Genomic DNA, 25575 nt, shown 5'->3' on the forward strand with positions numbered 1-25575 from the left:
AAACTAAACAGACATGACAGCTACATGCAGTGAGGAATCTTGGTTACCTGAACCTGGACCGGGGGGAAAGAGTTAGAACGTACATTATTGGGACAAGTGATAAAATCTGAATATGGACTGTGGATTACTAGCATTGTACTGATGTTAAATTTCCTGACTTTGATAATTATAGTGTGGTTATACATTAGTGAATATTATTTTTAATTATTATTTAAAATGTTTATTTTTGAGAGAGAGCACATGTGCACGTGCATGAGCTAGAGAAGGTCAGAGAGAAAGGGGACAGAGGATCCTAAGCAGACTCCACGCTGATGCAGCGAGCCCAGTGCAGGGCTCTAACTCACATACTGTGAGATCATGACCTGAGCCAAAGTCGGATGTTCAACTGACTGAGCCACCCAGGATCCCCTAAATTATGATCTTTAAGTATGCTCTGTGCCCATTGTTGGGCTTGATCTCATGACCATGAGATTGAGTCTACCGACTGACCCAGCCAGGCACCCCGGTTATTGAATATCCTTAGGAAATGCATACTGAGGCATTTAGGTGAAAGGGCCATGATGTCTCTAACTTCCTCTCAAACTGTTCAGAAAAAAACAAAATAGTAAAGCAAATGAAACTTAATTTACTAGAATTTTGCTGTAACTTTAAAACATAAAAATGATACAGAGAACAACAAAAATGCTCCCTCTCATTAGCAGGGAAACATAAATGAAGACCACGGAGGTGTACAAAGCAGAAAGGCAAAATATTTTTTAAACTCTGCCAATACAACCTCTGACAAAGATACAAGTCCAAGTTTGTACAACTACTTTCAAAAGCAACTTTCAAAAGCAAGTCTTTTGCACTTTCTACCCTGCGATTCTATTCTAAAGGACACTAGAGGCTAGAGCACAAGAGTAACACTGTGTGGGAACAGAAGGTTCAAAACAGCATTGTTCCTAATAGCATAAAATGAAACAAATGTCCTCATGTGACTGGGTACATAAAATTGTGGTAGATGCACATACTGTGCAGCGCTGTAAATGAATGGATGAATGAGGGAAATCAACAGTGAAAAAGCAAGCCATAGATGAGTACATAGAGTGTCTTATTTTCATAAGATTCAAGTACTAGTGAAGTAAACAATGCATGAAGAGATATATATGGTCAAACACATACAAATGTAAAGGAACGATGAACACAACTCAGAACCATGGTTTAACTTTTATTTTAGAGAGAGTAGAAGGGAAAGAGAATCTTCAGCAGGCTCCACACTCAGCACAGAGCCCAACACAGGGTTCAATTCCATGACCCTGGGATCATGTCCTGAGCCGAAATCAAGTTGGATGCTCAATGGACTGAGCCACCAGGCACCCTGGTTTTCTCACTTAACATACATGAAGTAGATGAAGAGCACCACTGAGTACTGTTTTGTGTTTTTAAAGAATTTATTTTTTTAAAGTAATCTACACCCAATATGGGGCCCAAATTTACAACCTTGAGATCAAGAGTCCCAGGCTCTGAGCCAGCCAGTGCCCCCGTTTTGTGTTTTTAGAGAAAGGGTGGTTTCTCCAATGTGTTGTTTTTCATAATTGAAGTATTTTTATTTTATGTACAATGAGTTGGCATTAAGGTAGGTAGGTATCTTGGATGACCCATTCAAGGAGATTCACTTAGTCCAACTTAATGTAGCCTATATCCTTTGTGAACTGATGGAAACACTGGCGGCACATACTGAGGCCATATTGCCAGGTCACACAGTACTGGTGTGAGCAGATGCGGCAAGGTGAGAACCCTGGCCAAATTTCCTCTTTCCTCAGATGGCTCTGGTAGAGCTGTTGGTGACCCATCTTGCTCTCTCAGATGCAACAAGGCAAAAAAAAAAAAAAAAAAAAAAAGTTTACATTATGTTTCTAATTTACATAGAAAAAGTACGTAAATATTCCACCAGAATGTACACTTCATAGGTATAAGAATCCTTTTGTTCGGTTATCTCGCTGGTACGTAGGATATTGCCTGGCACAAAGTAGGTATATAAAATGAACATAATCTTTAGAATGTGTCAAATATTGCATAAAAAAGCAAATGAACAGATATGCCTCACCTAGAGGCAGGGTGAGAAATGAAGATAAAAACGATTCTAACTATGCAAAACATCAAACTGCCCTTGGACAGGTAAGGTGAATCATTTTGGGATCAAACATTCTGATCTTGACTAATCATTATGAAAGAAAGACTCAAGGGAAAGAGAACTAAGCCAGCAGTTGAATGGGGACTGGCAAACTGAATTTAAAAAGAAAGCAGGAACTCTTAGAGCCATAGAATACTCCAATTACCACTAAAACCAAATGACACTTTCACTAAGGCTGGACGGAGACCTGGAGACCTAAAGACACAACCCGCCACAGGCTCTTCCTGCCCACTCATTGTTCCTGGTGGATGAAAAACCGAAACAGCTTCGGGAAAAGCTGCTCTCCTTTTCTTCCCATCGGAGGTAAAGCTTACAGCATTTCCATCAAAGCATAATATGAGGTCCTGTCGGACAAAAGGCAGTTTTCCCTGGATGGGGAGGCGAGAGCCTGGTGGTCACGGAAGATTCACCACACCTGCCAGTCTACCTTCCTTGCGTGTTCACCTTCTATCACATCTAGGTTGCATCTGCCCTCTCTGCATCTGACTGTGGACACTACTCTATAGGCTACATGAAGTCTTTGTCCGTGTGATGTGAGATCACCTCCCAAAGGGAAAGATGTAAGACACGAGTATGGCAATGTCACTGTGTTGTAGAAGGATGACCAAGCAGTGGGAGAAGAAAGTCAGGACCCCAAAGAGTGAGGACCCCTGCTGTAGACAGCTGCCTGTGACAGGGGTGGCTGGCTCCTGTGCCCTTGTCAGCCTGCAGACCAGCTCCTGCTCACCAGCTGGTGGGCCCATGCTGGCCTTCACCTGGGCCACAGCAAGGACACAGTGTGTAAAGGGGCTTGGCAGCTACATCCAGCTTTATGCCCAGAAGAAGCAATTCAGGGTTTTCCAATGACAGTTGGGAGTTTGTCTTTTCAAACTGTGGAATTCTCAAATATCTGCCATTCATGAAAAGAAAAGTTCTCAAATTTTATTATAAAACAGAACAATGACAGAATATAAGCTTACACATTAATATTTACATTATATTCAAAATATATTACAGCTTTAATTTATGAACAGAAATATCCTGCTTTTTCTTCTTTTTCTTTTCTGTTTTCTTTGCATCACTGATTTGCATTTTTACTTGATCTTGTAATTTAGAAAAGAATGCTTGAGATGACTTCAAGGCTTTGTCTTTACCTTCATCCTGCAATTAAAGACAGTAACACACTCACACTATAAAATGCGCTTGTAAGTTAAAAAAAAAGCCAAATGATTACAACAATGTATATGGAAATATAAATATCCATAAATGGACAAGGAATTATGAAAACTCACATCAGTTTAGACAGAGGTTTTATATATGTTTTATGCTGCTGTGATATTCTTGTGACTTAAAGGAGGAGTGAGTAGAAGAAAAACTCCTGCCAGGCCCCACGTCTGGGAGGGCCACGTGCTTTGGGCTGTTATTCCAGCCAGGCACCCACGGCCTCTCACTAGGCAGGTGGGTAGCATCAGCTGGGTCTGACCCTCCGTGGATCGCTGTCACCTACCACTTGCCACCAGTTTCCCCACACAGGCCCCGTTCTGCGGTTTTCCTTCCTGCATCCTTACCTTTAATAGCGAAGCTTTGCCCGCTTTGGTCAGCTGTTTTAATTTCTCTGAAGCTGCTGCCTTCGTGTATTTCCCGGCTTGATCTGGGTTGTTCTTTTCAAGCAGTTTTCTCCGCTTTTCCTTCTCCTTTAGTTTCATACGCTTCTGATACTTCTTTTTCCTCCGTTCTCGTTTCTTGTCTGTAGCTGTTTTCTCAGCAGCTGTTTTTACATCTCCAGCTTTATTTTTTTCCTATTAAAATAATCACCGGCACCCTAGTTGATCTAACTTAACACAACTCAGGAAATTAGAAGGGAAGCAAGTCCACAGAGCATGGCCAATAGGCTGTGTATCTACAGCCAAGAGTGAGTACGCAGTACCTATCTGCACCCCAAAGAGCTTTGGTAGCTCAGTTCTTTAGGCCTGGAACTCATTCTTTGATGAAGCAGACTCTCACAGTGACAGTTCGGCTACATCAGCACATCACAAAGGCAGCCTGGAGAGCTAGGTTAGCAAGCTGACAGTCCCAGAAGCAAGCCCCCTTACAGCACTTAAGACTCCAGGGACAACCTCAGCGCCAAGCTGCTGATGACAGCCACTGGTGGCAGGAGGGGTTCCCCAAAATGGAAGGGAAATATCTATATACTGACGATCGATTTCCTCTCTTTTCTCCCCAGCTGCCAGCCTATCCTGCCAGGGCTGTCAACTGTAGAGGTGGCAAAGGTGCTAAAAGGGATGGGTGTGGGTGCAGCAAAGTGAGGAGGGACGAAGAGCCATGTGCCAGGCCAGCTGGGAAGATGAGACCTGTTAGAAACCATCATTTCTTTTTACTGCATGAGCTTCAGTGTTCATGAGGTAGGGACTGCCTACACTTGGTATGTCCCACGTCTTCTAATAACTCAAATGTTCTATTCTAGAAACTGATTCTATTATTGATAAGCATTAAATGAACAAAATAATGGGGGAAATGCTGATATTAAAGGATTACTAGTATATGAGCAACATAAACAATTTATTTTAAACCTAGTATCACTGATAGTATTCAAATTGGATTATAACAAGATATAGATATGGGATATTTACAAACAGCTTTTCTAATAATTCTATCTGTACCTCACAATATCTGATTATAGAAAACTGAACACTATTATTTGATTATACTTAAAACTCCAGGAAAATGACATTGAGTAGAGATCTAGCTATATACCAACTTATAAAAAAAACCTTAATGTTTCCACACTGGCTTTTTACCTTGACTTCCTCTGGGGCCAGGAGAGCTGCGTCACTAACGCTCACTGGGGCTACCTCCTCCATGGTTATGGCCGGCAGATTTGACACAACCTTAATCTCTGGAACAGGCTAGAAAAGAGACAACACATTTAATAGGAAGTCAGAAATGGTCCTAACACAAAATATTTGTATCGTGAACCTATTAAAGCATACTATACAAAATACTCTATGGAGATTATTTAAAATATGAGATGTGTTGACAGCAAAAATCTTAAGATAACTGGAATGATGGCAGTGTCAGTGGGTAACATGGGCTACCTGAGGAATTAATAATCTGCATATTTTAGGAACTATTCTTTCTCATTACTACACCAAGAACCCTTATTTCTACACTTTTGCGGAACATTTCTGCCATATTCAACACCAGTTCTTTCACCTAATTTTACTAAATTATTCCCATCAGTAACAGATGTGGACATTTTCAAACATTCCTATCTAGTGTTAAATAAATCTATTGATATTTGTGAATATTACCTTGTCTTCAGTTATGGAAAAAAGGCTAGCAATAAGAAATATATACAAAAAGATGCAAGGAAAAATGCTTATAGGAATGAGTCAAAATAGACTACCTGATAAACAAATTTTGTCATCTTCCAGCTACTGAAAACATAACTTTATAAACAGAAATATGAAATGATACAGAACTCCTTTGGAAAACTAAAACAGTATCAAAATAAATCAAACCTATTAATTATAAAAAGGAGAAATGAATGCAATGCTCACCAGTCTTTTTTTTTTTAATGTTTATTTTTCAGAGAGAGAGCGAGCGAGAGTGAGCACACGCGCACACTAGCGAGGGGCAGAGAGGAGTCACAGAATCCGAAGCAGGCTTCAGACTCTGAGCTGTCAGCACAGAGCCCGACGCGGGGCTTGGACCCACAAACCGTGAGATCATGACCTGAGTTTAACCAACTGAGGAACCGAGGTGCCTTTTTTTTTTTTTTAAAGAACTTCCCAGGAAATTCAGAAATTACAACAGGTTTCATACTGATCAGAACACTACTGATTATTTACCTAATGCTTACACTAATGCTCTTTGTATCTAATTCTTGCACATCTCTGAGGGGCACCAGGGCACAGGGACAGGGATTCTGTTGGCTAGAAGAGAGTAAGAGATGGAAGTGTGGGGCACAGCAGGTGCCCTGGAGAGAACATGGCACTGAGACTCAGGAGAAAGGGGGCTCTACTACAGAGTGTGTCACTGATCCCTTTGCACACTCCTTTTTCTTACCACAGTCCTGTCCCTACCCCAGTTAACTGGACAGATGTGTGTCCCGGGAAATTTCAGAAAGAATAAAAAGGACATTTCACACAATGTCAGAGTGTTAAAGAAAAAATTTCTTCCACTGGACTACTGACTGTTCACTTACTTATTAGTAACGTTGTGTTCCATTCTGTAATTTAAAGAGAAACAGAAAACGGAGACAGCCCAGAAAAGAAAAAAAAATGATGACTGGTCAATAGGGTTTATGGAGATTGTGAAATACCAAACTGAGTATGAAAAAAAGTTCCTATTAAAAGGAACCTGTACCAAAAATTCTACATTTCTGAAGAGGAAAAAAGAAAGGCTTCTATATTGGGGCATGTAGCCCCAAATGCATTCTCTCCTTCTTCAATTCCCAAGATTCCACGGAATGTCTAATTCCCCATATCAGGCTCTGTGTTAGTGTGATGAAGACAGCAGGGAAACAGCAGTGAACAAAACACATTTGTGCTGGCTTGGAAACGAGTAGAGAACAATTAGCCATCAAGCAACGACGGTGATGGTGCTATGAGGGAAATGCGCAGAGCAGTGACGAATGCGGGAAGGAGATGGCACTCAGCCTGAGACCCCAGAGACAGGAAGGAGCCAACCATGGAAAGAAGGAAGCGCAGCCTAAGAGGAGGAGGAAAATCCAGCAGGAAGATGTGAGGAAGGAGGCACTCTGCTCACTGAAGGCATTGGAAGACCAGTGTGGCTGGGGGATAGCAAGCTATGGAGACTAGAGGGGTGAGAGGGAGCCAGATCACGTACGGTCTTGTAAGGCACAGGAAGGGATCATGTTCTTCATATTAGTAACTTTTTCACAGTAAGACCTGCTGGCCAAGAGGGGATGAAAATTCCTCTCTTCATTTATTCCACAGCCATACTTGGCACTTTGGTATCTAAAAATGGCTCCTGCCACCACAAACTTACTGTCATACAAATTATACCTTGATTAACCCAAAACAAAAAGCCAGGTGATAAAAGCAGACTGTCTTAGAAGACAAGATACTCACACAGGAAAAATCCCCTAACCATCAAAGAATCCGAAGGATTTTAGCGATTACCTCTTCTATACAGAGGAAAGGTGAAGCAATTTGTCTAATTCACAAAGCTAGTCAGGGGCAGATTCAGACTCAGGTTTCTGACTTCTAGACTAGTCTCTGAGATTCATGACATCTCATTTCTAGGCAACACAAAGGGGCAATAGGTTGGCAAGTACTAAAAGGAAGGCATAGCACATTTTATGGGTTCACAGAGTGTAGTGAGTGGGAGAGGCAGCTCCAAAGAGTAAAGAGGCACTGAGTCAAGTGTGGTGAGAATCAGACAGACAGAGGTCGCTGGATGTCTGGGCCTGGCACAGGGGGGCATGAGGCAATGGGGATAGCATGGACCCAGAGTTAGATCCAACCCTTCCAACCTTTTTTTTTTTTTTTAAACGTTTGTTTACTTTTGAAACAGAGAGAGAGAGAATGGGCGAGGAGCAGAGAGAGGGAGACACAGAATCCAAAGCTGGCTCCAGGCTCTGAGCTGTTGGCACAGAGCTGGATACAGGGCTTGAACCCACTAACCATAATATCATGACCTGAAGTGAAATCAGATGCTTAACCGACTGAGCCCCCAGGCACCACCCCCCGCCCCACCCCAACCTCTTAAGCCTTGGTTTCCTGATCTGCAAAACAGAAAGAATAGCATCTACCTTAATGTTTTGTGGATCAAATGTGCAGGGACACTGACATCATCAAGATGGCAACACAAGTTGATCCCAACTTTAGTTGTCCTCACAAGACCAACTAGCAACTATCCATGGATGAGATAGCATTGTGAAAATCCCAGAACCCAAGGGTGAGGCTGAAGCAACCCCCTGGACCACAGAGACTGAGAAGGACTGCATTAGAAAGGTAGGACAGGCTATACTCTGACCATATCCCTCCCCCCAGCCAGCACAGCACCCCATTGTGAGAGACCACCTGGACCTAGGGTTTCTCCAGTGGGAAGAGAGCCTAAGTAGACCTGTAACTCCCCAGCATCGTAGAACACTTCTAGACAGGCCCAATCATGTCGGTGTCATAGGGATCACCAAAGTCTGTGGGGATTGACCACTGGGGATCAGACTAGGATGCAGAACAAGGGCAGGGCTTATAGCAATTAGTGCTTGGATCTTGGCAGACCAGGTTCCTCCTTGCAGCAGTGTCCAAGTAGAGATCCCAGCCAGCGGCCTTGACCATTTGTAGAGCCAAGCTGGTGCCCCTGTCTGGCTCCAAGAAGTATCTGCACCCCCGTGTTCACTGCAGCATTATTTACAATAGCAGGCCATGAAAACAATAGAAGTGTTCATCAACAGATGAATGAATAAAGACAACATGGTATACACACACACACACACGCACACACAACACACACACACACTGGAATACTATTTAGACATAAAGAGAAGGAAATACTGCCATTTGTGACAACACTGACGGACCCTGAGGGCATTATGCCAAGTGAGATAAGTCAAATAGAGAAAAGACAAATACTGTATGATCTTGTTAGGCAGGAAACTAGGCATGAGCAGCAGGAGGATGGACCTTCGACATCCAGATGGAGAGCTCTACTGGAGACCACCCAGGGACCACCACAACCCACCCCTCTAGCAGTGGGTCTGTGGTTACAACGTCCTGGCAGAGGAAGAGTTAAGTGTGTTGTGCATGTGGCACTTGTGCACAGAGCAGCCCCTTGTCCTTATTTGACCTATGTCTCCAGAACAGAAATAATGTTGTGGCTTCCTACCCTTGCAGGCATTTCAAATACATCTTGGGAAAAGACATGAGAATTTGGGTAATTATTATATAATCCTGGTCTGTCATTCAAATGTTGTGACCCTAGGGCCCACCCAAAAGAAAAAAAAGATCAAAGTCCACACTCAGGAGTTTCTGGGGCCTGTGTCTCTCCTGACTGGCAGGCTCCTCCTGTGGAGTATACTTGAATACAATTTTTCTATGCTTTACTTTTGTTTCACTGTAATTATTTACCATGGCAGCCAAGAGAACTGAGGCTTCTTCTTTCCTTTCCCATTTAACTTTGGGTAACAATCTCGCTTAGATTTCTCTAAAAAAAATCCCCCAACTGATAGCGAACAGATTAGTGGCCACCAGGTGGTGGGGGAAATGGGTGTAGGTAGTCAAAAGGTACAAACTTCCAGTTATAAGAGAAGTTCTAGACAGAGTTAACAGTATTGTACATTTGAAAGTTGCTAAGAAAGTACATTATAAAAGCTCTCATCGTAAGAAATAAAACTGCAACTACACTGGGTGATGGATAACTAAACTTACCATGGCAATCGTATCACAATATACACATGCGGGTATTCTGTGCCCTTCCAAAGTTCATGTTAGGCCACTTTGCTTTTATAAAAGACCTAGATTAGTACCTGTTTTTGCTAACTGAAAGAAATCTGAAAAGAATTTTTACTTTTGTGAAAGCAAAAGTAGTGTTCAGCATCTGTTTTGCAGTGAGCTCCCCTGCCCAGCTCCTTCTGCAGGAACCACACTCGGCATCTCAGCATCAGGCCACCAGAGCTTTAAACTGTGTCTGTGAGCATTTGTGTGCATCTCCACGTGTTTGTGCATCCGTTACAAGACTGGTTCTGAAGTAACAGAAAAGCCTAGGAGAGGTTCTTTTTTGGGGTCTGAAAAGCTCAAAAACTTTTCCATTTAGTTAATGGTAATTGCTTCTTGGTTTATCCATTTAGGCTTACGAAACGTTTCATAGGAACATTCTACTTTCTGATGATGGGGAACCTCTATATCAAACCACTGTTGTACATCTTAAATGTATACAATGTTATTTTATCTTTTAAGTTCATCTTTTTTTTTTTTTTTTTTTTTTTGAGAGAGAGTGCAAGCAGGGTAGGGGCAGAGAGAGGGGGTGACAGAATCCCAAGCAGCCTTCTCGATGTCACTGCAGAGCCCGACATGGGGGCTCACGAACCGTGAAATTATGACCTGGGCTGAGATCAAGAGTTGGACGTTCAACTGACTGAGCCACCCAGGTACCACTATGTCTATTTTATCTTAACAAAATTGGGGAAAAGGGGTTCACATACATAAAGAACCTAATATGGTACATAGCAGGTATTCAGAAAATATTCAGCAGGTACAGACACCACAGGTCTCCAGACACACCACAGGATGAAAATACAACCCAAGACTGAACAACAAGAAAGAATGAGTAATGAAGAGACCCTGTGGCTAAGATTTTAGGTCTGGCAAAGGCCCATCTGGTGATGAGGCTGGATCAGCAGAGGAAGCCAGAACTGTCCAGGACTAGATATAAGCCTTCCTCAAGACAGGCCCTGCCTGTAATTTACAGGGAATGCCTATAGGTTTGTATCTAAAACCAAATAAAGTGCTAGCCTCACAAAAGCTCAAAGAGGAATTAAAGGCACATCTGTTCTGACTGCACACTGAAATGTTAACACACTTACCGGTTTAGGGATGAAGTGAAAGTTCGAGAGGGCATCCAATTTTAAGAAGAGGGAATCCATCATCTTCTGAATTTCTTTGTGCTCTGGATTTTCTTCTTCTGCTGTTTTATGCTTAGGAAATGAATTCAACAACATCAGATTAAGCAGCCTAATACAAATCACAGGGCAAAACCCTGAAGGTCAATAAGGGTGCTCCCCATTTCTCATCATCAAGGCTCCAAAAAAAACATTACAAGGCAGAATTCAAGTTCTCAATACCATGACGGTGCCAGCACTAGCCAAAGAAGAATGTGCTCTGCACTTCAGGAGCTGCAGCAATCACTACCTCTAAGATTCAGAACTTACAATTTAATTCCCTTGGTATTTATTTGTCAAGAACTAAGCCATTCCCACTAGGATGGCTATCATTAGGAAAAGGGAGGAGCGGATAACAAGGGGTGGTGAGGATGTCGAGGAACTGGAACCCTTGTGTGTGGCTGGTGACAATGTAAAATGGTGCCATCACAATGGAAATGAATCAGGCAGTTCCTCAAGAAGTTAAACAGAGAATTACTGTATGACCTAGCAACTCCCCGCTTAAGTAAATACCCCAGAGAATTAAAAAAGAGGTTCTCAGGGGCGCCTGGGTGGCTCAGTCCGTTAAGCGTCTGACTTCAGCTCAGGTCATGATCTCATGGTTTGTGAGTTCAAGCCCCATTTCGGGCTCTGTGCTGACAGCTGGGAGCCTGGACCCTGCTTTAGATTCTGTGTCTCTCTCTCTCTTTCTGCCCCTCCTCTGCTTGCACTCTGACTCTCTCTCTCTCAAAAATAAATAAACATTAAAAAAAAAAAAGGAATTAAAAAAAAAAAAAGGCGTTCTCAAACAAATACATGTAGCCATATGTTCAGAGCAGCACTATTCCCAACAGCCAAAAGGTAGAAACAGCCCAAATGCTCACAATCCCCTTTTCCTTCTGCCCATAATGCTTACTCTAAAAGGCTAATACTCTTTATTTTTTTATTAAGGCATAACAGAACAAAACAAAACCACACACACCAGAACAGGGAAGCACTGGCTCTTTGCCTGCACCACCTTGATACCAGAGATGCATCCAGGTCTGTTTCTAATTCTGTCACCAGAGCCCACTTTCCAGCCACGTCCAGGCATTTGTCACTGCTTTAGTTTAACTTAACTCATTTTTTATCCTCCACGTGTCATTTGCCTTATCCCAGATAATAATGGCTGTGAAATCATCTTTAAAAAAAAAATTTTTTTTAAACATTTATTCATTATTGAGACCCAGAGAGAGACAGCACAAGCATGGGAGGGGCAGAGAGAGGGGGAGACACAGAATCTGAAGCAGGCTCCAGGCTCTGAGCGGTCAGCACAGAGCCCGACGTGGGGCTAGCTGTAAAATCATCTATATACAACTAGAAGTTCATTCATGTGCTATTTATTATCACGTTGCCTACTACCTCTAGGACAGCTACCAAACTTCAGGAAATATTTATCATCATCCCCAGACTAACTCTTAATTGAATGGGTCTAGAATTAGCCTAAATTAAATCCATACTCAAAAACTTATGATTGACTACTGACTTCTGAGACCTCAATAAAACTGGTATTTACAGAGCTGGTACAGCTGTCCCATTACATATTTTTAACTCTCATGGTTACAAAATACTTTCTGTATTTACTGAATCCTCTCAAAGTAGCCGGGCAATGTTTAATAATATGTTCCTTCAACTACCACTTTGGGTTGCAAAGCAGCCAGGAAGAATTTTAATTCAAATCTTTCTAGATCTTCAACTTAACAGCACCATCAAGGGCACGGTTTGCTATTGCTGTGAAAGTGGCATTAATTAATCAAATGGCTTTTGCAAATAAAAAATACCATTTTACCCCCAAGTACATACTGACCACATTCTGAATAAATCGAATGTGGAAAAATAATCCAATCACTAACTGGTAATATAATATTACTGGAAATTACTGTGTCCTACTTAACCAGATAGTTTTTTTAAGAATCTAAGTGAAAACAAAACCAAAACCACATAACCCACCAGACCTAAACACGTGAATGAATTCACAGATAATGTTATACTGGTAACTTCTAAAGAATGAAAGAGAAGTGATTTTAAAATTGTGGGACTACTATAATAATTTCTAGAAAGTTAATAATTACCTTTGGAACAATCGGGTGAACAATGACTAACTGCAAAACAAGTTCCCCTACCCCCTCACATTCAGGGGTCATATTGTAACCTCTCTAACACACTGTCTCACACTTCAATTAAGGTGAACCAAGAGCATAAGATTTGTTTCCTGACTTTCAGCCATCACAGTAGAACCAGAAGAGCCAGCTGTCTGCTTCTCTTACTTTAATAACAATGCCTTTGCCTTCGGGGAGTCCTCACCTGGTTGAGTTTGATGTATTCCTGTTCATAAATTTCAGCAAGACTCAATTTGCTCTTCTCATGGTCTAACGTTAAACGTTTTTTATATTCATATGCATCCTCCTTAGGTTTTTCTTTACGTACTACATCATCCCAAGCCTGAAATATGAAAGGCACAAGGACCATAAATTAACAAAATCTATCATTTCTTTCTAAGCTCACTTAAGACTCTTCCTCTGGAATATTTATTATCATTCCAGGGTAAGCAAATTGTAGCAAAAAGTAATTAATTTCAACCTGTAAAATGACTATTCAAGTCACCAAACATAGGTATTATGAAAAATAAAGAGGGCATTACTTAAGTATTCTTTTTTGTTCTTGTTTTAAATGAGCCTTTCTCCTCGTTACCACCTTTAATTCCACATTTCCCAATCAAGGTTTGTTTACAAGTCAATACTTGAGTTTCTCATTTCATTTCAAATTTAAGGATACTCTGCATACAGTACCCACCCTTCAAACTCTTCGTATTTTCAGCAAACACTATACACATTTTAAAGCCATCTCTTATTGTACGTGTCATATGCCCAATTTTATTCTAAGTTTACAAAATAAAATCAATTCTTAAACAAAAACTTTGCTAGGTTTTTAACATTTGAAAAAAATAAACCCTTTGTCACACTGTGCCCAGATACCGTGTGCCAGATGAAAGGTCCCAAGTATGACCCTATCAAGTCAGAATCAGTCACCACGCCTGTCATCCTCTACCAGTTTCACCGGGCGCCACCAGGCAGATGAGCAAGGCACAGGAAAGACTGGCAGTGGCTCTGGCTCCCCCTTCTCCTCAAGTGCAAGGCTTTCCAGAGCTCTAGTGAAAGGCAGTGCCTCACACAACAAAAGAAAGATAGTGCAGACTTAAGCAGTAGTAGCCTTCAGTGTAGATTTAAGCTTTAAATGAAGAACTGATATAAACAAAATTTCTACGAAAACAATGAAGAGTGTTGGTCCTGCTCCCAAAATACTCATATATTATTTCTAAAAATTCCAGTGAATTTTAAGTTCAGTTAAATTTCATTCTTACTGACCTGATCTCTTATCCTCTGCTTAATGATATCTTCCAGTTGAAGGGTGGTTTCCTCTGTAATCACAGGAGCTAAAGGAAACAGAACATGTACTCATGAGGTAGATATACACTAGACCAGAGGTTCTCAAAGGGTAGTCCTTGAACCAGCAGCATCAACACCTGGGAACTTGTTAGAAATGTGAATTCTTAGGCTCTACTCCACACCACCTGAATCAGAAGGTGGGGGGAAAGGGCCACCTATCTGTGTTTAACTAGCCCTCTCATGCTCCCTCTAGTTTGAGAACCACAAAAGTAGAGTATATCCAGTAATCAGTGCTAACACTTTTAGTCCATGCACCTGGGTACTCACCCTCTTTTCCAATCTCTCTAGAACTGAATAAAATGGAAATTCATTTTGATTTCACAGGTACAAGAAAGAGTTTGATGAGATGACCAGGGTTCCTGGCTAGAGTTCACAATTTCATCAGTAGAAAATGATACCAGGCATTGTATACAGATCACTAGCAGAAATGATTATGGATTTAGGCATGAATTAGCATAACAGTAATTCCTGGGTAAATTAATAATACTGTGACTGTATAAGACAATGTCCTATTTCTTAGAAGATACATGTAAATGTACTTAGGCATGAAATGTCATAATATTGGTAAATTACTTTTAGATGATTCAGGGGAAAAAAGTACACACAGATAATCATATACATACATAGGGGAAGGAAAACAAATATGGCAAAATGTTAACGATTGGTGAATCCAGCTGAATAGCATATATGTGTTTGTTGTACTATTTTGTCAACTTTTCTGTATGTTTGCAACGTTTTAAAATAAAAAGTTGGGGGAAAAGAAATATCATTTCAAATCTTCCTATGAAATAAAGTCATAGAAAACACATGGAAACGAACATCTCCAGGAGCCCCATGGGCTCACGTACCCATGCGGACTGCATGGTCAAAGTGCAGAGTCTCTTCTAGAAGGCTGTTCTCTGGTCGCTTTTGAGCTGTCACTTCCCCTTGAAGCTGCCAAGGTTTTTTTTCCAACAGCTCTTTTTCTAAAGATGCAATTTTCTCATTCATCTAAGAAAGGAACAAAGTTATTACACATTTAGGAAACAAATCAGGCTTATAGCTGAATAAAAGCAACTACTTTAAAAGCACAAAAGCGGGGCGCCTGGGTGGCTCAGTAGGTTAAGCATCCGACTTCGGCTCAGGTCATGATCTTGCGGTCCATGAGTCTGAGCCCCGCGTCGGGCTCTGTGCTGACAGCTTAGAGCCTGGAGCCTGTTTCGGATTCTGTGTCTCCCTCTCTCTCTGACCCTCCCCCGTTCATGCTCTGTCTCTCCCTGTCTCAAAAATAAATAAACATTATAAAAAAAAAAAAGCACGAAAGCAAGAAATGTATTATTTCTCAATACATTTTTGTTTTTTCTTGCCACCATTTTATTATTAAGCCAACAGTAACTTCCTATTCTTAACACCTGAGGTGGGGTGAGGCACTGCAGATGACTTCTTTCCCTCATTGATTTGAAATGCCATGTTTATAACATACTAAATTCCCCCAGAAGATTCTGGACAGATTTCTGGGCTCTGTTCTAGTCAAATGATCTATCCATTCCCAAGCCACTATCAATTTTAACTATTAGAGCATTCCAAAATTAGTTTTTATTTGAACATTAGACTTCACACCCCCAATCCAAATTATTTCTAACTTTTAGAAGACATTTATAACTTTTTATTTAATTTTCATTTCTTAAAAAATTTTTTTTATGTTTTATTTTTTATATTTGAGAGAGAGAGAGACAGAGAGACAGTAGGGGAAGGGTAGAGAGAGAGAGACAGAATCTGAAGCAGGCTCCAGGCTCTAAGCCGCCAGAACAGAGACCAGTGCGGGGCTTGAACTCACGAACCATGAGATCATGACCTGAGCTGAAGTCAGACACTCAACTGACTGAGCCACCCAGGCGCCCCTATTTTTTTTTTTTAAGTTTATTTGAGAAAGAAGAGCATGTGCAAGCACAAATGGGGGAGGGGCAGAGAGAGGGAGGGAGAGAATCCCAAGCAGGCTCCATGCTGTCAGGGCAGAGCCCAACACAGGGAACAATCTCACAAACCATGAGATCATTACCTGAGTCAAATGCTCAACCGACTAAGCCACCCAGGCAGCCCTATAATGACTTTACAGTGTAGAAAATGCCAGCCTGAAAGCTACCTTACTGAATTCCCTTGTTTTTCTAATAGCTTTCAGTTCATCTACTTAGGTTTTTCTAGTATCCTTTGCAAATATTAATGCTCATTTCAGTTTTCCTTACCTCATATCTCTTTCTACTGTAGTTGCACTAACACTTCCACAAGGATGTTAAATAACAGTGGTAAAGGTAATAGTGGACATTTTGTCTTACTCTTCATTTTAAAGGGCTATTTCTAGAATTTTACCACTGAGCATGATGGCACCTTTTGGTTAAATGCATTTGTATTTCACTGCAGGTGAAAAAAAATTAAGGATGGATACTGAATTTCATCAAATGTCTTTTTTTAAGTTTATGTATTTTTGAGAGACAGAGAAAGAGCACATGTATGTGGGGGAGGGGGAGGGAGAGAATCCCAAGCAGGCTCCACAATGACCAATGACAGTGTAGAACTGGACATGGGGCTCAATCCCACGAACCTGGAGATCATGACCTGAGCTGAAATCAAGTCAGATGCTTAACTGACTGAGCCAGCCAGGTGCCCACATCAAATGTCTTTTTGACATATATGGAGAGAACCATACAGTTTTCTCCTTATCCTGTTACAACCAAGAATTACGTTAATAGATTTCTTATTCCTAAATCAAGAAAATGAGGCCCATTTGGCTGTGGTGTTGTCAGTCTTTCATTATGCTATTTGGAATATTCACATCACTATTCATAAATGAAACTGTGTGTGTGCATGTGTTTTAATGTCAGGTTTGGGTATCGCGTTATTAATAGCTTCACAAGAAAAAAAGTCTGGAAGCTTTACTTTTTGTACGTGGAAATTGATTAAACAACATTACTTCTACTTCTTAAAAGTTTGATATAATTCCCCAATAAAACTAAACCTGCTTGTCTTTATCTTAGGGAGGATATAGGGAGGGAAAGACACTAACTCAATGAAATTTCTTATTTTGTTTCCTAGTGCTTCCCCACCTCCTCCTTTTTTAAAAAAAAAATATTTATTTATTTTTGGGAGAGTGTAAGTGGGGGAGGGGCAGAGAGAGGGGGACAGAGGATCCAAAGCAGGCTCTACGCTGACAAGCTGACAGCAGCAAGCCCAATGTGGGGTGTGAACCCATGAACAGCGAGATCATGATCACGATCTGAGCTAAAGTCAGACGCTCAACCAACTCAGCCACGAGGTACCGGCCCCCCCACCCCCTCCTTTAAATCTATCTCTTTGGGGACAATCTGACAATCATAGATTTAACTCAGATTCTCTTTTGCTAATAATTCTTTTGATATCCTTGGTATATTTATTTGCCTATTCTCATTTCTAATTGCGTGATATAATTTTAAGGTGGCTAAATGACACAAATAACTGGAGCCAGGCTGTTATCTATTATTTGCAAATGATACTTCATTTGCCTGAAATCATGTCACAGGAGATAATTTTTATCAACTTTAGAAAATGTATTTGAGATGGCATTAATTAAAATTCAGGTATGTGGAGCCATCCACAGAGCATCTGAAAGAAGCAGTATCCTTAAGAGCAGCTGAAAGAGCTACAAAGAGAGGTTCACAAGACAGCTAATTAGGAAAAACATGCCACTAGGTATAAAGAAACCAGGGACAAAGGGAAAAAAAACAGCTTTTAACACAAACTGAAAGTCAAAGGGTGGGAAATGCAGCACTGATTTTTACAAATTAGCTACCTTCCACGTGGGCATCTGGATATGGTGTGCTGTAGGGAATAGCAGCAAGATTTTTGTTTTGTTTTTAAAAGATAATTAAGCATTCAGCCAAGAAAAACAGTGTACATTAGTTATCTGGGAGTCCCATAGTCCTGGTAAGTATATACAAAATTCCTTCAATTCTTAATCATTACCTTTTCCTGTCTTTTCTCAAAAGAGGATTTAACTTCATCAGAATCCTTCTGTACATTTAAGATATTTGTATCCTCATTTTCCTCATCATCTGGCAAAGCAAAGGTCACTCTTTTTGAGGTTTCTTTATGTTGTTTACTGTCTTCACTTTCTTCAAAGTCATCATCTTCATCCCTATAAATACCAAAACACTTATGAAAAACAATAATACACCACTTTTCATTAGGAAAACAAAACTTATTGTCTAGTAATTTAAATTCTTTTGTATACCTAATGCAAATATATATTCAGAATTCCAAAGTCATTCAGTTATTAAGGACCAGAAGGTATTATTTCAGTGAAATAGAACAAAAAGTGTACAATATATAGAAAATATTCCTCAATCTATAGTACAAACTTATCTCACAAAAATAACAATAAGGTATTTTTATTGGCACAAAAAGCAAATAAATAAAGATCTGATTGCCGGTGATATTTATCTTCATTAGATGATCTCTAATGACTCTTTAAATTCAGAGACTTTCTTCTGGCTACCCTGAGACTATCTGATGTTAGAGAATATAGCTTCTTAGGATAAACATATTTGACAACTATGAGTACACACATATAATTGGACAGTTCTAGCTTACAATGTAAGGGACTCAAACTACTCACGTTTCAGAAATGCTTTCTTCTTCTTCTTCTTCAGCAATTTCTTCGTCTTCTTCCTTTGGATCCAGTTCATCATCATGAACACTTGCTAGATCTTCATCACTTTCAACTGGATCGAAGAAGTCTTTGTATTTCAGGTTTCTGGAACTTTTACCTGACTAAAATGAAAAGACTTTTCAAACTTCTGACTAAGAACAGAAAAACACATTAAATCATGCATTATATGTGTATGCATATTTTTTTTAAAGACTTTTTTTTAACGTTTATTTTCGAGAGTTGGGGGGGAGGGAGGCAGGGAGGGAGGGGGAGAGAGGGGGAGGGGGAGAGAGGGGGAGGGGGAGAGAAGGGGAGAGAGAGAGAGAAGGGGGGTGGGGGGAGACACAGAATCCAAAGCAGGCTCCAGGCTCTGAGCTGTCAGCACAGAGCCTGACGCGGGGCTCAAACTCACAAACCGTGAGATCGTGACCTGAGCCGAAGTCAGACACTTAACCGACTGAGCTACCCAGGGGCCCCTGTGTATGCATGTTTTATAAGGAAAACTGGCAACTACAACACTACTATAAAACTGTAAGAACTACTAGACCGTAACAAACTGGAAGGAAGTATTGATTCATTGTAACTGAAGACAGAGCACAATATTCCTATCTCTAAATCTTCTAACTATAATTATTTCCAAGATATCTCAGCTTAAAGTAAACAGATGCCTTCCTTTCACTTATTATCATTTTTAGTGTTTGGTGAAAGTATGTTTAAGGGAAATTCTGAATACCTCTAACATGTGTGGTTATGGTTGTTAAGCTACAAAAGAAATATTTTGTGATAAGCTTTGGTTTAATTTTTCCAGTCCAGTTTCAACAGATCTAAATACTTCACTCGTGCCCTGATGAGTTTTGAGGTATTTGAAACCTCTTCTCAAGAAACAGAACAAAATCTCATATGAGGTAGAAAGTCCTCTTTCTCTCCTCTCCCAAGACTTTACCTTAGGTTTTTGACTTCCAAGCAGTTCTCCTTCATCTTCATCAGAATTGACGTCTTCAAAAAAATCAATATCTTCCTCCTCATCACCTTTTTGTTCCTCTTCTTTTTCCATGTTTTCTAAAAAGGTCTCCATTTCAGATAGTTTGAAAAATTTATCATCTACTATGGACTTCTCTCTTGGTTTCCTAGGCACTTTGTCTTGCACCTTGCTTTGCTCCTCCAATTTGCTGATATCAAAATCAAGATCAGAATCTTCATCACTGAAAACTGGACTTTTCCTCAGATCAATTGTGCTTGAGTTTTTCGTTTTCTCATCCCCTGCAGGATCATCACCACTCAGGTCGGCCACTTCCTCCTCCTCCAAATCTTGTTCGAGGGCCTCCTGGCCATCAGCCTCCACCTCTGAGCCATCCTCTTCACATTCCTGCTCTTCATTCTCTGGAAAAAGACTGATGTCTTCGTCTTTAATGGTTTTACTAACTGCATCCTGGAAGTATTGTAAAATTGGTTCATTTTGCAATTCTAGTTGTTGCCAGATCTGCTCATCATCAAAATTCTCTATCACCAGTTTTTTTAAAGGACTTCCGTGGATTCTGCCGTTCTCTAGTGTTTTGTTAAAATCATAAAGTACTTTTGTTAATGAAGTGAACTTTGATGCCAATTCATCTTGAATCCTATTAAGGGGGCATGGGGAGGAAGTTTAAAGAGATTTATAATTATAGATAATAATTTCACAGCACTGTGAATTAGACAAAAAAAGCCCAACTCTTGTGCAAAACCAAACTTGAATGAAATATCAATTTTAAGTATACACTCCGAAGAGTGTATTATCTTGCAGATGAGCCACATTAATATATAAAAAAGAGTCAGCTAAGTGTCTGTGAATCTGCTGTACGGATTTTAGACAGGGAAACTACTACACACCTCTTTGCCTCAAGATATATAGTGAATCTTAGTCTTAAAAAGCTCAACTCTGCTATGTTATATGCCACTCCATCATTCAGTCAGCCAATGGTCAAAACTTGCTTTGGCAAGAGTGTCAGAGACTACCTCTCTGAAGATGTGACGTCTGAGACGACACCTGTACATAAGGAGATAGTCTTTCAAAGCTCTGGAAACATTATCTTCTAACTAGAGGAAAAAGTGAGAATAAATTTCCTAAGATGGAAATGAGCGTGGTGAGTCTGAGGAACAAAAATGCCAGCATAGATGGAGTGTGATGAAGGAGGCAGAAGGTTAGGGAGGTAGATGGGAGGTGAATCGGAGGTGAATCGTTCAGGGCTCAGAGGTAAGAGTTTGCCATTTTAAGTATAAAGAGAAGCCATCAGAAGAATTTAAGCAGAGAAGCAAAATGATAGAATTTACACTCTGGAAAGATGGCCAGTAGAGGAAACGTTACAGAAGTACAATGATTAGGTTGACAGCCATCCAGGCAACGGATGATGAAGAACTGTGCAGGGGTTAGGGGAGCAGATTCTGTGAGAAGCAGTCGAATTCAGAATACAGTCTGGAGACAGCACCGACAGAATTGGCTGATGAATTATATGTAGAAATGAGAAAAAAGGAAGATAGCAAAGAAGTCGCTTAGTTATATGTCTGAACAACAGAAAAAATAGAGCTGCCGTTTGCTGAGATAGGGGAGGCAGGGTGGAGCATGGGGAAAAAGTATCACGGAGGGGGCACTGTACAGGAAATTAAATAGAAACAACAGCTCATTTTGCACATATTAAATTTGAGATGCTGAAAGAATATGTGGCTGTAGTTGCTGTGAGCCTGAAGCTGAAGGGAAAGGTCGGGTTTGAAATACAAATCTGAGAGCCATACTTTCATACAACGTATTTTAAGTCCTTCAACACAATACAAAGAGCTTATGCTGGCAAGAGATATGAAAGACAGTCCTAATTCTCAAGAAGCTGGAGAAGCTTCTCAAGAAGTGGAGGTGGACAGGCAAGTGACAAACTTAATACTTCCAATGAAGGATATGGATAAGTAAGCACTGGGTGGATTGAGAGCATATTGGAGAAAAGAGCAACCAACCTAAGGTGCACGCGCCTGTGTGTAAAGAGTCGGGGCGTGCGTTAAGACTCAATGGAAGCCTCTGGGCATTAATAACTGAGCTTAGTTTGGTTAGCACACGACTCGGAAATCTGCACTGTACAGCTTTCAACAACTTTAAAATTTTTGATAGGCTAAGGGTGCGTCAAGTAAATGAAATTTGGGAAAAAGAGGTGTACGCTTCCCTTTATCTTCCCCCACTCCAGAATTCGCTGGGGGCCATGAGTCCGCACCCACGCTGAGACCCGGGCTTCACCCAGAGTCCGGCTCTGCTCACTTACGTGAGGAAGCACTCTGGCCGGCCGGTGGCTTTACCAACCTCCTTCAGACACCGCTCCAGGGCTCGTCGACGCCAGACCCGCGGGGCCATTGCTGTCTGCAACTCTCCACACAGCGCCGCATGTAAAGGAAAAGCGCTGCCCGGAAACCGCGCCACAAAGACGCGCCTCGCGCAGCCTAGACCCTGGAGGCGAAGGTTCCGTCGCTCAGAAGTTCCGGACCCACCCCCTGCCAGAGTCAATGGCAGTGCAAGAACTTTCACTGGGCCATTGATCAGTTCTAGCGCTTTTGAACTTTCTCCAAACTTTCTGTTTCGTAGTCCTGAGGGGCTCATAGGGGTGACGCCTCCTCCGTTTAAGTTTCCTCTTTAGATACACTGGGGAGCTCGTCCGCCGCACCACAAGAACACAGCGACGCTCGCCACGCCCCCCCCCCCCCCAATCATCGTATGCCCCGCCCCCGGTCGGGTTGCCCTGCCCCTCGCCGGAGCTCCTCTCCCATTCTGACGCACCTCGGGAAAGAGTGGGTCGCTTCCCAAAATGGCGAGCCTACTGAAGGCGGTGGCGGCTGTTTCGGGCGCAGTAGGTGAATACCTCGTGCGGCCGGGGTTCGCCGGGGGATGGGACGCGCGGGACGCGAGGCCGGGGGCTGGAGGAGGCGGCGGGTGGCCAGAGCAGCCACATCCTCTGCACTCTGTCTCCCCCACCCCCCCAGGAGGCGCGTTCCGTGGTCTCTGTCTGCACCTGTGGGCAGGAGGTATATCCAAGGAATGTCTCCGGTTAGCGTGGGGTTTCCGTATAGTATTTGATTCTCACCGCCACCCTGGGAAGTGTGTGCAGTTGACGTTGCCCCTCTTTATAGGTGGCTCCCAAAGAGGCGAGGGAACCTGCCCAAGGGGACTGACAGCAAGGCCGGGACAGAAGTAGATGAGGTAAATGCAATAGGGACAGTGAGTTTTAGCTTTACAGTGCACCATAAGAGATTGGGGAGAAACTAGAAAGAAGGGCAAGTAGTTTAAAAAAACGTAAACTGAACTCCCACGTACTTCCAGTGTCCTGCTGGGAACACTTGGAGGTCAGTTGTGTAAATACCAAAGGAGTGTTTTTCCTTTCGTGAAGTAATATATTTACTATCTTGTATGTAAACAGGAAAGATAAAGGCAGACGGATCTGGAAGGTTGCTTGAGTCCTCTACACCTCCATTAAAAAAAAAAAAAAAAGCTGGATAGAATCAGTAATGACAGAAACTCAAGTTTTCTGACTCCCAGGCCACCCACTTTCTTCTCTTTCTCTTTTTCTTTTTTCTCCTTCATCAGAGGGTCACTATTTCCCTTAATCTGAAAGCCCCTGTTAGGAAGAGTGCCAAGTGGTAATGTTTCAGAGTTACTCCTGGACATTTGTCCTGAAGCCTTCAGCTTAGCAACCTTCAAGAAGTGTTCAAGGGGACGAATCTTTAATAATGTTAGGCCTCTCTGCTAGATAGTGCTGTGTCCAAACTTACAGTTCTAGTCTTCCTTTGAAGTCCCGTCTCAAACTGAAGCAGTTCTTTATCGATTACTGTAGTCTTTCTTACCAGCCACAACGTTTCTTTTGCATTTATCATGGCAAGTCACCAGGGCTAAGTGATGAGCCACATACAAAGAAGTGCACCTTAATAGTTTTAATTGTCTCAGCACTTAGCAGTTTAAAGAGGTGATGTGTATACATGAAAAAATATTGTAACAGGCTGAGCACACCTTGTTGAAATGAATCTAATTAATAGGTGATTCTCAGGTTCTTACAATAACACACCTTCCTAGCCTGTCCTTCCTCTCCTTGGTAAAATACAAACAGTATCTTAGCTCACACACAATTGCAAGTAACCCTTTATAAAAAAAAAAACTCATAAGACAAAGAGTCATCTCTCATTATCTCTGAGAAAGCCATCTGGGGGCACCTGGGTGGCTGGATCAGTTGGTTGGGCGTCATAGTCTTGATTTCAGCTGAGGTCATGATCCAGGCTTGTGAGATCCAGCTCCCACACCCTGGACTCTGTCATGGTCTGGAGGGTTGTGTACTGCACTGTCATCCCCTCTGCACGCCCTGCACACTCTCAAGGCTTTCTGCCCCTGCCAGTGCCTGAATTCCCACTGCACACCATCAGTTGCCAATCGCCTGCTCCCTGCCTGCACTCTGGAGGGTAACAACCCTCAACCAGCTCTGGCCTGCCTAAACCCACCAACTTGTCTGCTATTTGCTGGCTGAATCATACCTTCTCCCATAAAGTCTGAACCCCTTCCAAGATTGTCCCTCAAGTATTCTTGCTCAGCTCTAAGGTATCACACAGAGTTTCCTTATATCTCACAGTTACTGTTTTATCATAGTTAATCATTCCTTTTACCAGATTTTCCTTGTTTAACAATGTGTCATTTCTACCTCTTGATTAGACCTAGACTATGACAGAATTGGTCTTGGGAGTGGTCCTAGGAGGTAGACCCCTAAAGACCGGATTTGGGGATTGGTTTGGTCATGCTCTTAACCTTGAGTGCAGTGCTGAACTTGCCAAAGGTGGGTGGTAGGATGCTAGTAACCCATGGAATACAGTTGCATCACAATTAATCAAGGTATGAACTGTGGTTGACAGATGAAGTGGCAACAGAAGCATGTAATTTGTGAACCCAAGTAGCTGCCATGCTTGACTCTTACGGCAGTAGTGACGACTGTAAGGCCTGTGATGTGGCCTGGATCCTTCTGAGTGCACTTGAGTGCTTACAGGCAGAAAATGACAAACTGATGGGGTGCCTGGGTGGCTCAGTCAATTAAGTGTCCGACTTCAGCTCAGGTCATGATATGGTTTGTGAGTTCGAGCCCCGCATTAGGCCCTGTGCTGACAGCTCAGAGCCTGGAGCCTGCTTTAGATTCTGTGTTTTCCTCTCTCTGCGCCTCCCCTACTCATACTCTGTCTCTCTTTCTCTCAAAAGTAAAGAAACATTAAAAAAAAATTTTTTTAAAAAGAGGAAGGGAATGTAACTTCCAACAAGTCATACATTTATTGCAAGAACTGAGTACTAATATACATTTTTTTAAAAAAAAATTATATAGACATCTTGTCATAAAGAAAAGTAAAATGAAAACAGTATTCTGCAAAGGCTGGCTTTGATTTATCCTATTTCAGATGCTTCAACTGTAAATAACCCCACTCTTTCATTTATCATAGTTAAATATACATAACAAAATTTGCCATTTTAACCATATTTAGGTGTACAGTTCAGTGACATTTAATACAGTTGACTCTTGAACAACACAGGTTTGAACTGCATGGTCCATTTACACTCACAATTTTCCAATATAGTACTGTGAGTATATTTTCTCTCCCTTGGTTTTCTTAATAACATTTTCTTTTTTTCTAGCTTACTTTA

General features: G+C 41.6%; 3 protein-coding genes across 3 annotated transcripts in view; 1 reads left to right on the top strand and 2 right to left on the bottom strand.

Annotated features, from left to right (window-relative positions):
- Positions 1-1186: 1186 nt before the first annotated feature.
- On the bottom strand, positions 1187-3004 carry LOC125910224 (40S ribosomal protein S29-like). The gene has a single exon (XM_049613978.1). It carries the CDS (start codon positions 1830-1832, stop codon positions 1656-1658), a length of 177 nt encoding a protein of 58 aa, XP_049469935.1. The 5' UTR covers positions 1833-3004; the 3' UTR covers positions 1187-1655.
- Positions 3005-3074: 70 nt separating this feature from the next.
- Positions 3075-22316, bottom strand: MPHOSPH10 (M-phase phosphoprotein 10). Its single transcript, XM_049613975.1, has 11 exons — positions 22181-22316; positions 19846-20518; positions 18870-19024; positions 18218-18389; positions 15091-15232; positions 14162-14229; positions 13101-13238; positions 10704-10814; positions 4951-5058; positions 3721-3951; positions 3075-3313 (listed from the first exon to the last, which is right to left on the bottom strand). Exons 1-11 carry the CDS (start codon positions 22267-22269, stop codon positions 3164-3166), a joined length of 2037 nt encoding a protein of 678 aa, XP_049469932.1. The 5' UTR covers positions 22270-22316; the 3' UTR covers positions 3075-3163.
- Positions 22317-22662: 346 nt separating this feature from the next.
- The window catches only part of MCEE (methylmalonyl-CoA epimerase), a 28696-nt gene continuing 25783 nt past the window's right edge, over positions 22663-25575 (top strand). The window contains exon 1 of the mRNA XM_049613977.1: positions 22663-22763. Within this exon, the coding sequence (XP_049469934.1) occupies positions 22718-22763 (46 nt within the window). The 5' untranslated portion in view covers positions 22663-22717. The remainder of the gene's footprint in view (positions 22764-25575) is intronic.

The sequence above is a fragment of the Panthera uncia genome (assembly GCF_023721935.1).
Source record: "Panthera uncia isolate 11264 chromosome B3 unlocalized genomic scaffold, Puncia_PCG_1.0 HiC_scaffold_1, whole genome shotgun sequence".
NCBI lineage: Eukaryota > Metazoa > Chordata > Mammalia > Carnivora > Felidae > Panthera > Panthera uncia.

Coding starts and splice junctions, on each gene's coding strand:
- MPHOSPH10 (XM_049613975.1), bottom strand. CDS start 22,269: ATGGCCCCGCGGGTCTGGCGTCGACGAGCCCTGGAGCGGTGTCTGAAG. Junction 20,519..22,180: donor CGGCCAGAGTGCTTCCTCAC/GTAAGTGAGCAG, acceptor CCCCCTTAATAG/GATTCAAGATGAATTGGCAT. Junction 19,025..19,845: donor TTGGAAGTCAAAAACCTAAG/GTAAAGTCTTGG, acceptor TTTTCATTTTAG/TCAGGTAAAAGTTCCAGAAA.
- LOC125910224 (XM_049613978.1), bottom strand. CDS start 1,832: ATGGGTCACCAACAGCTCTACCAGAGCCATCTGAGGAAAGAGGAAATT.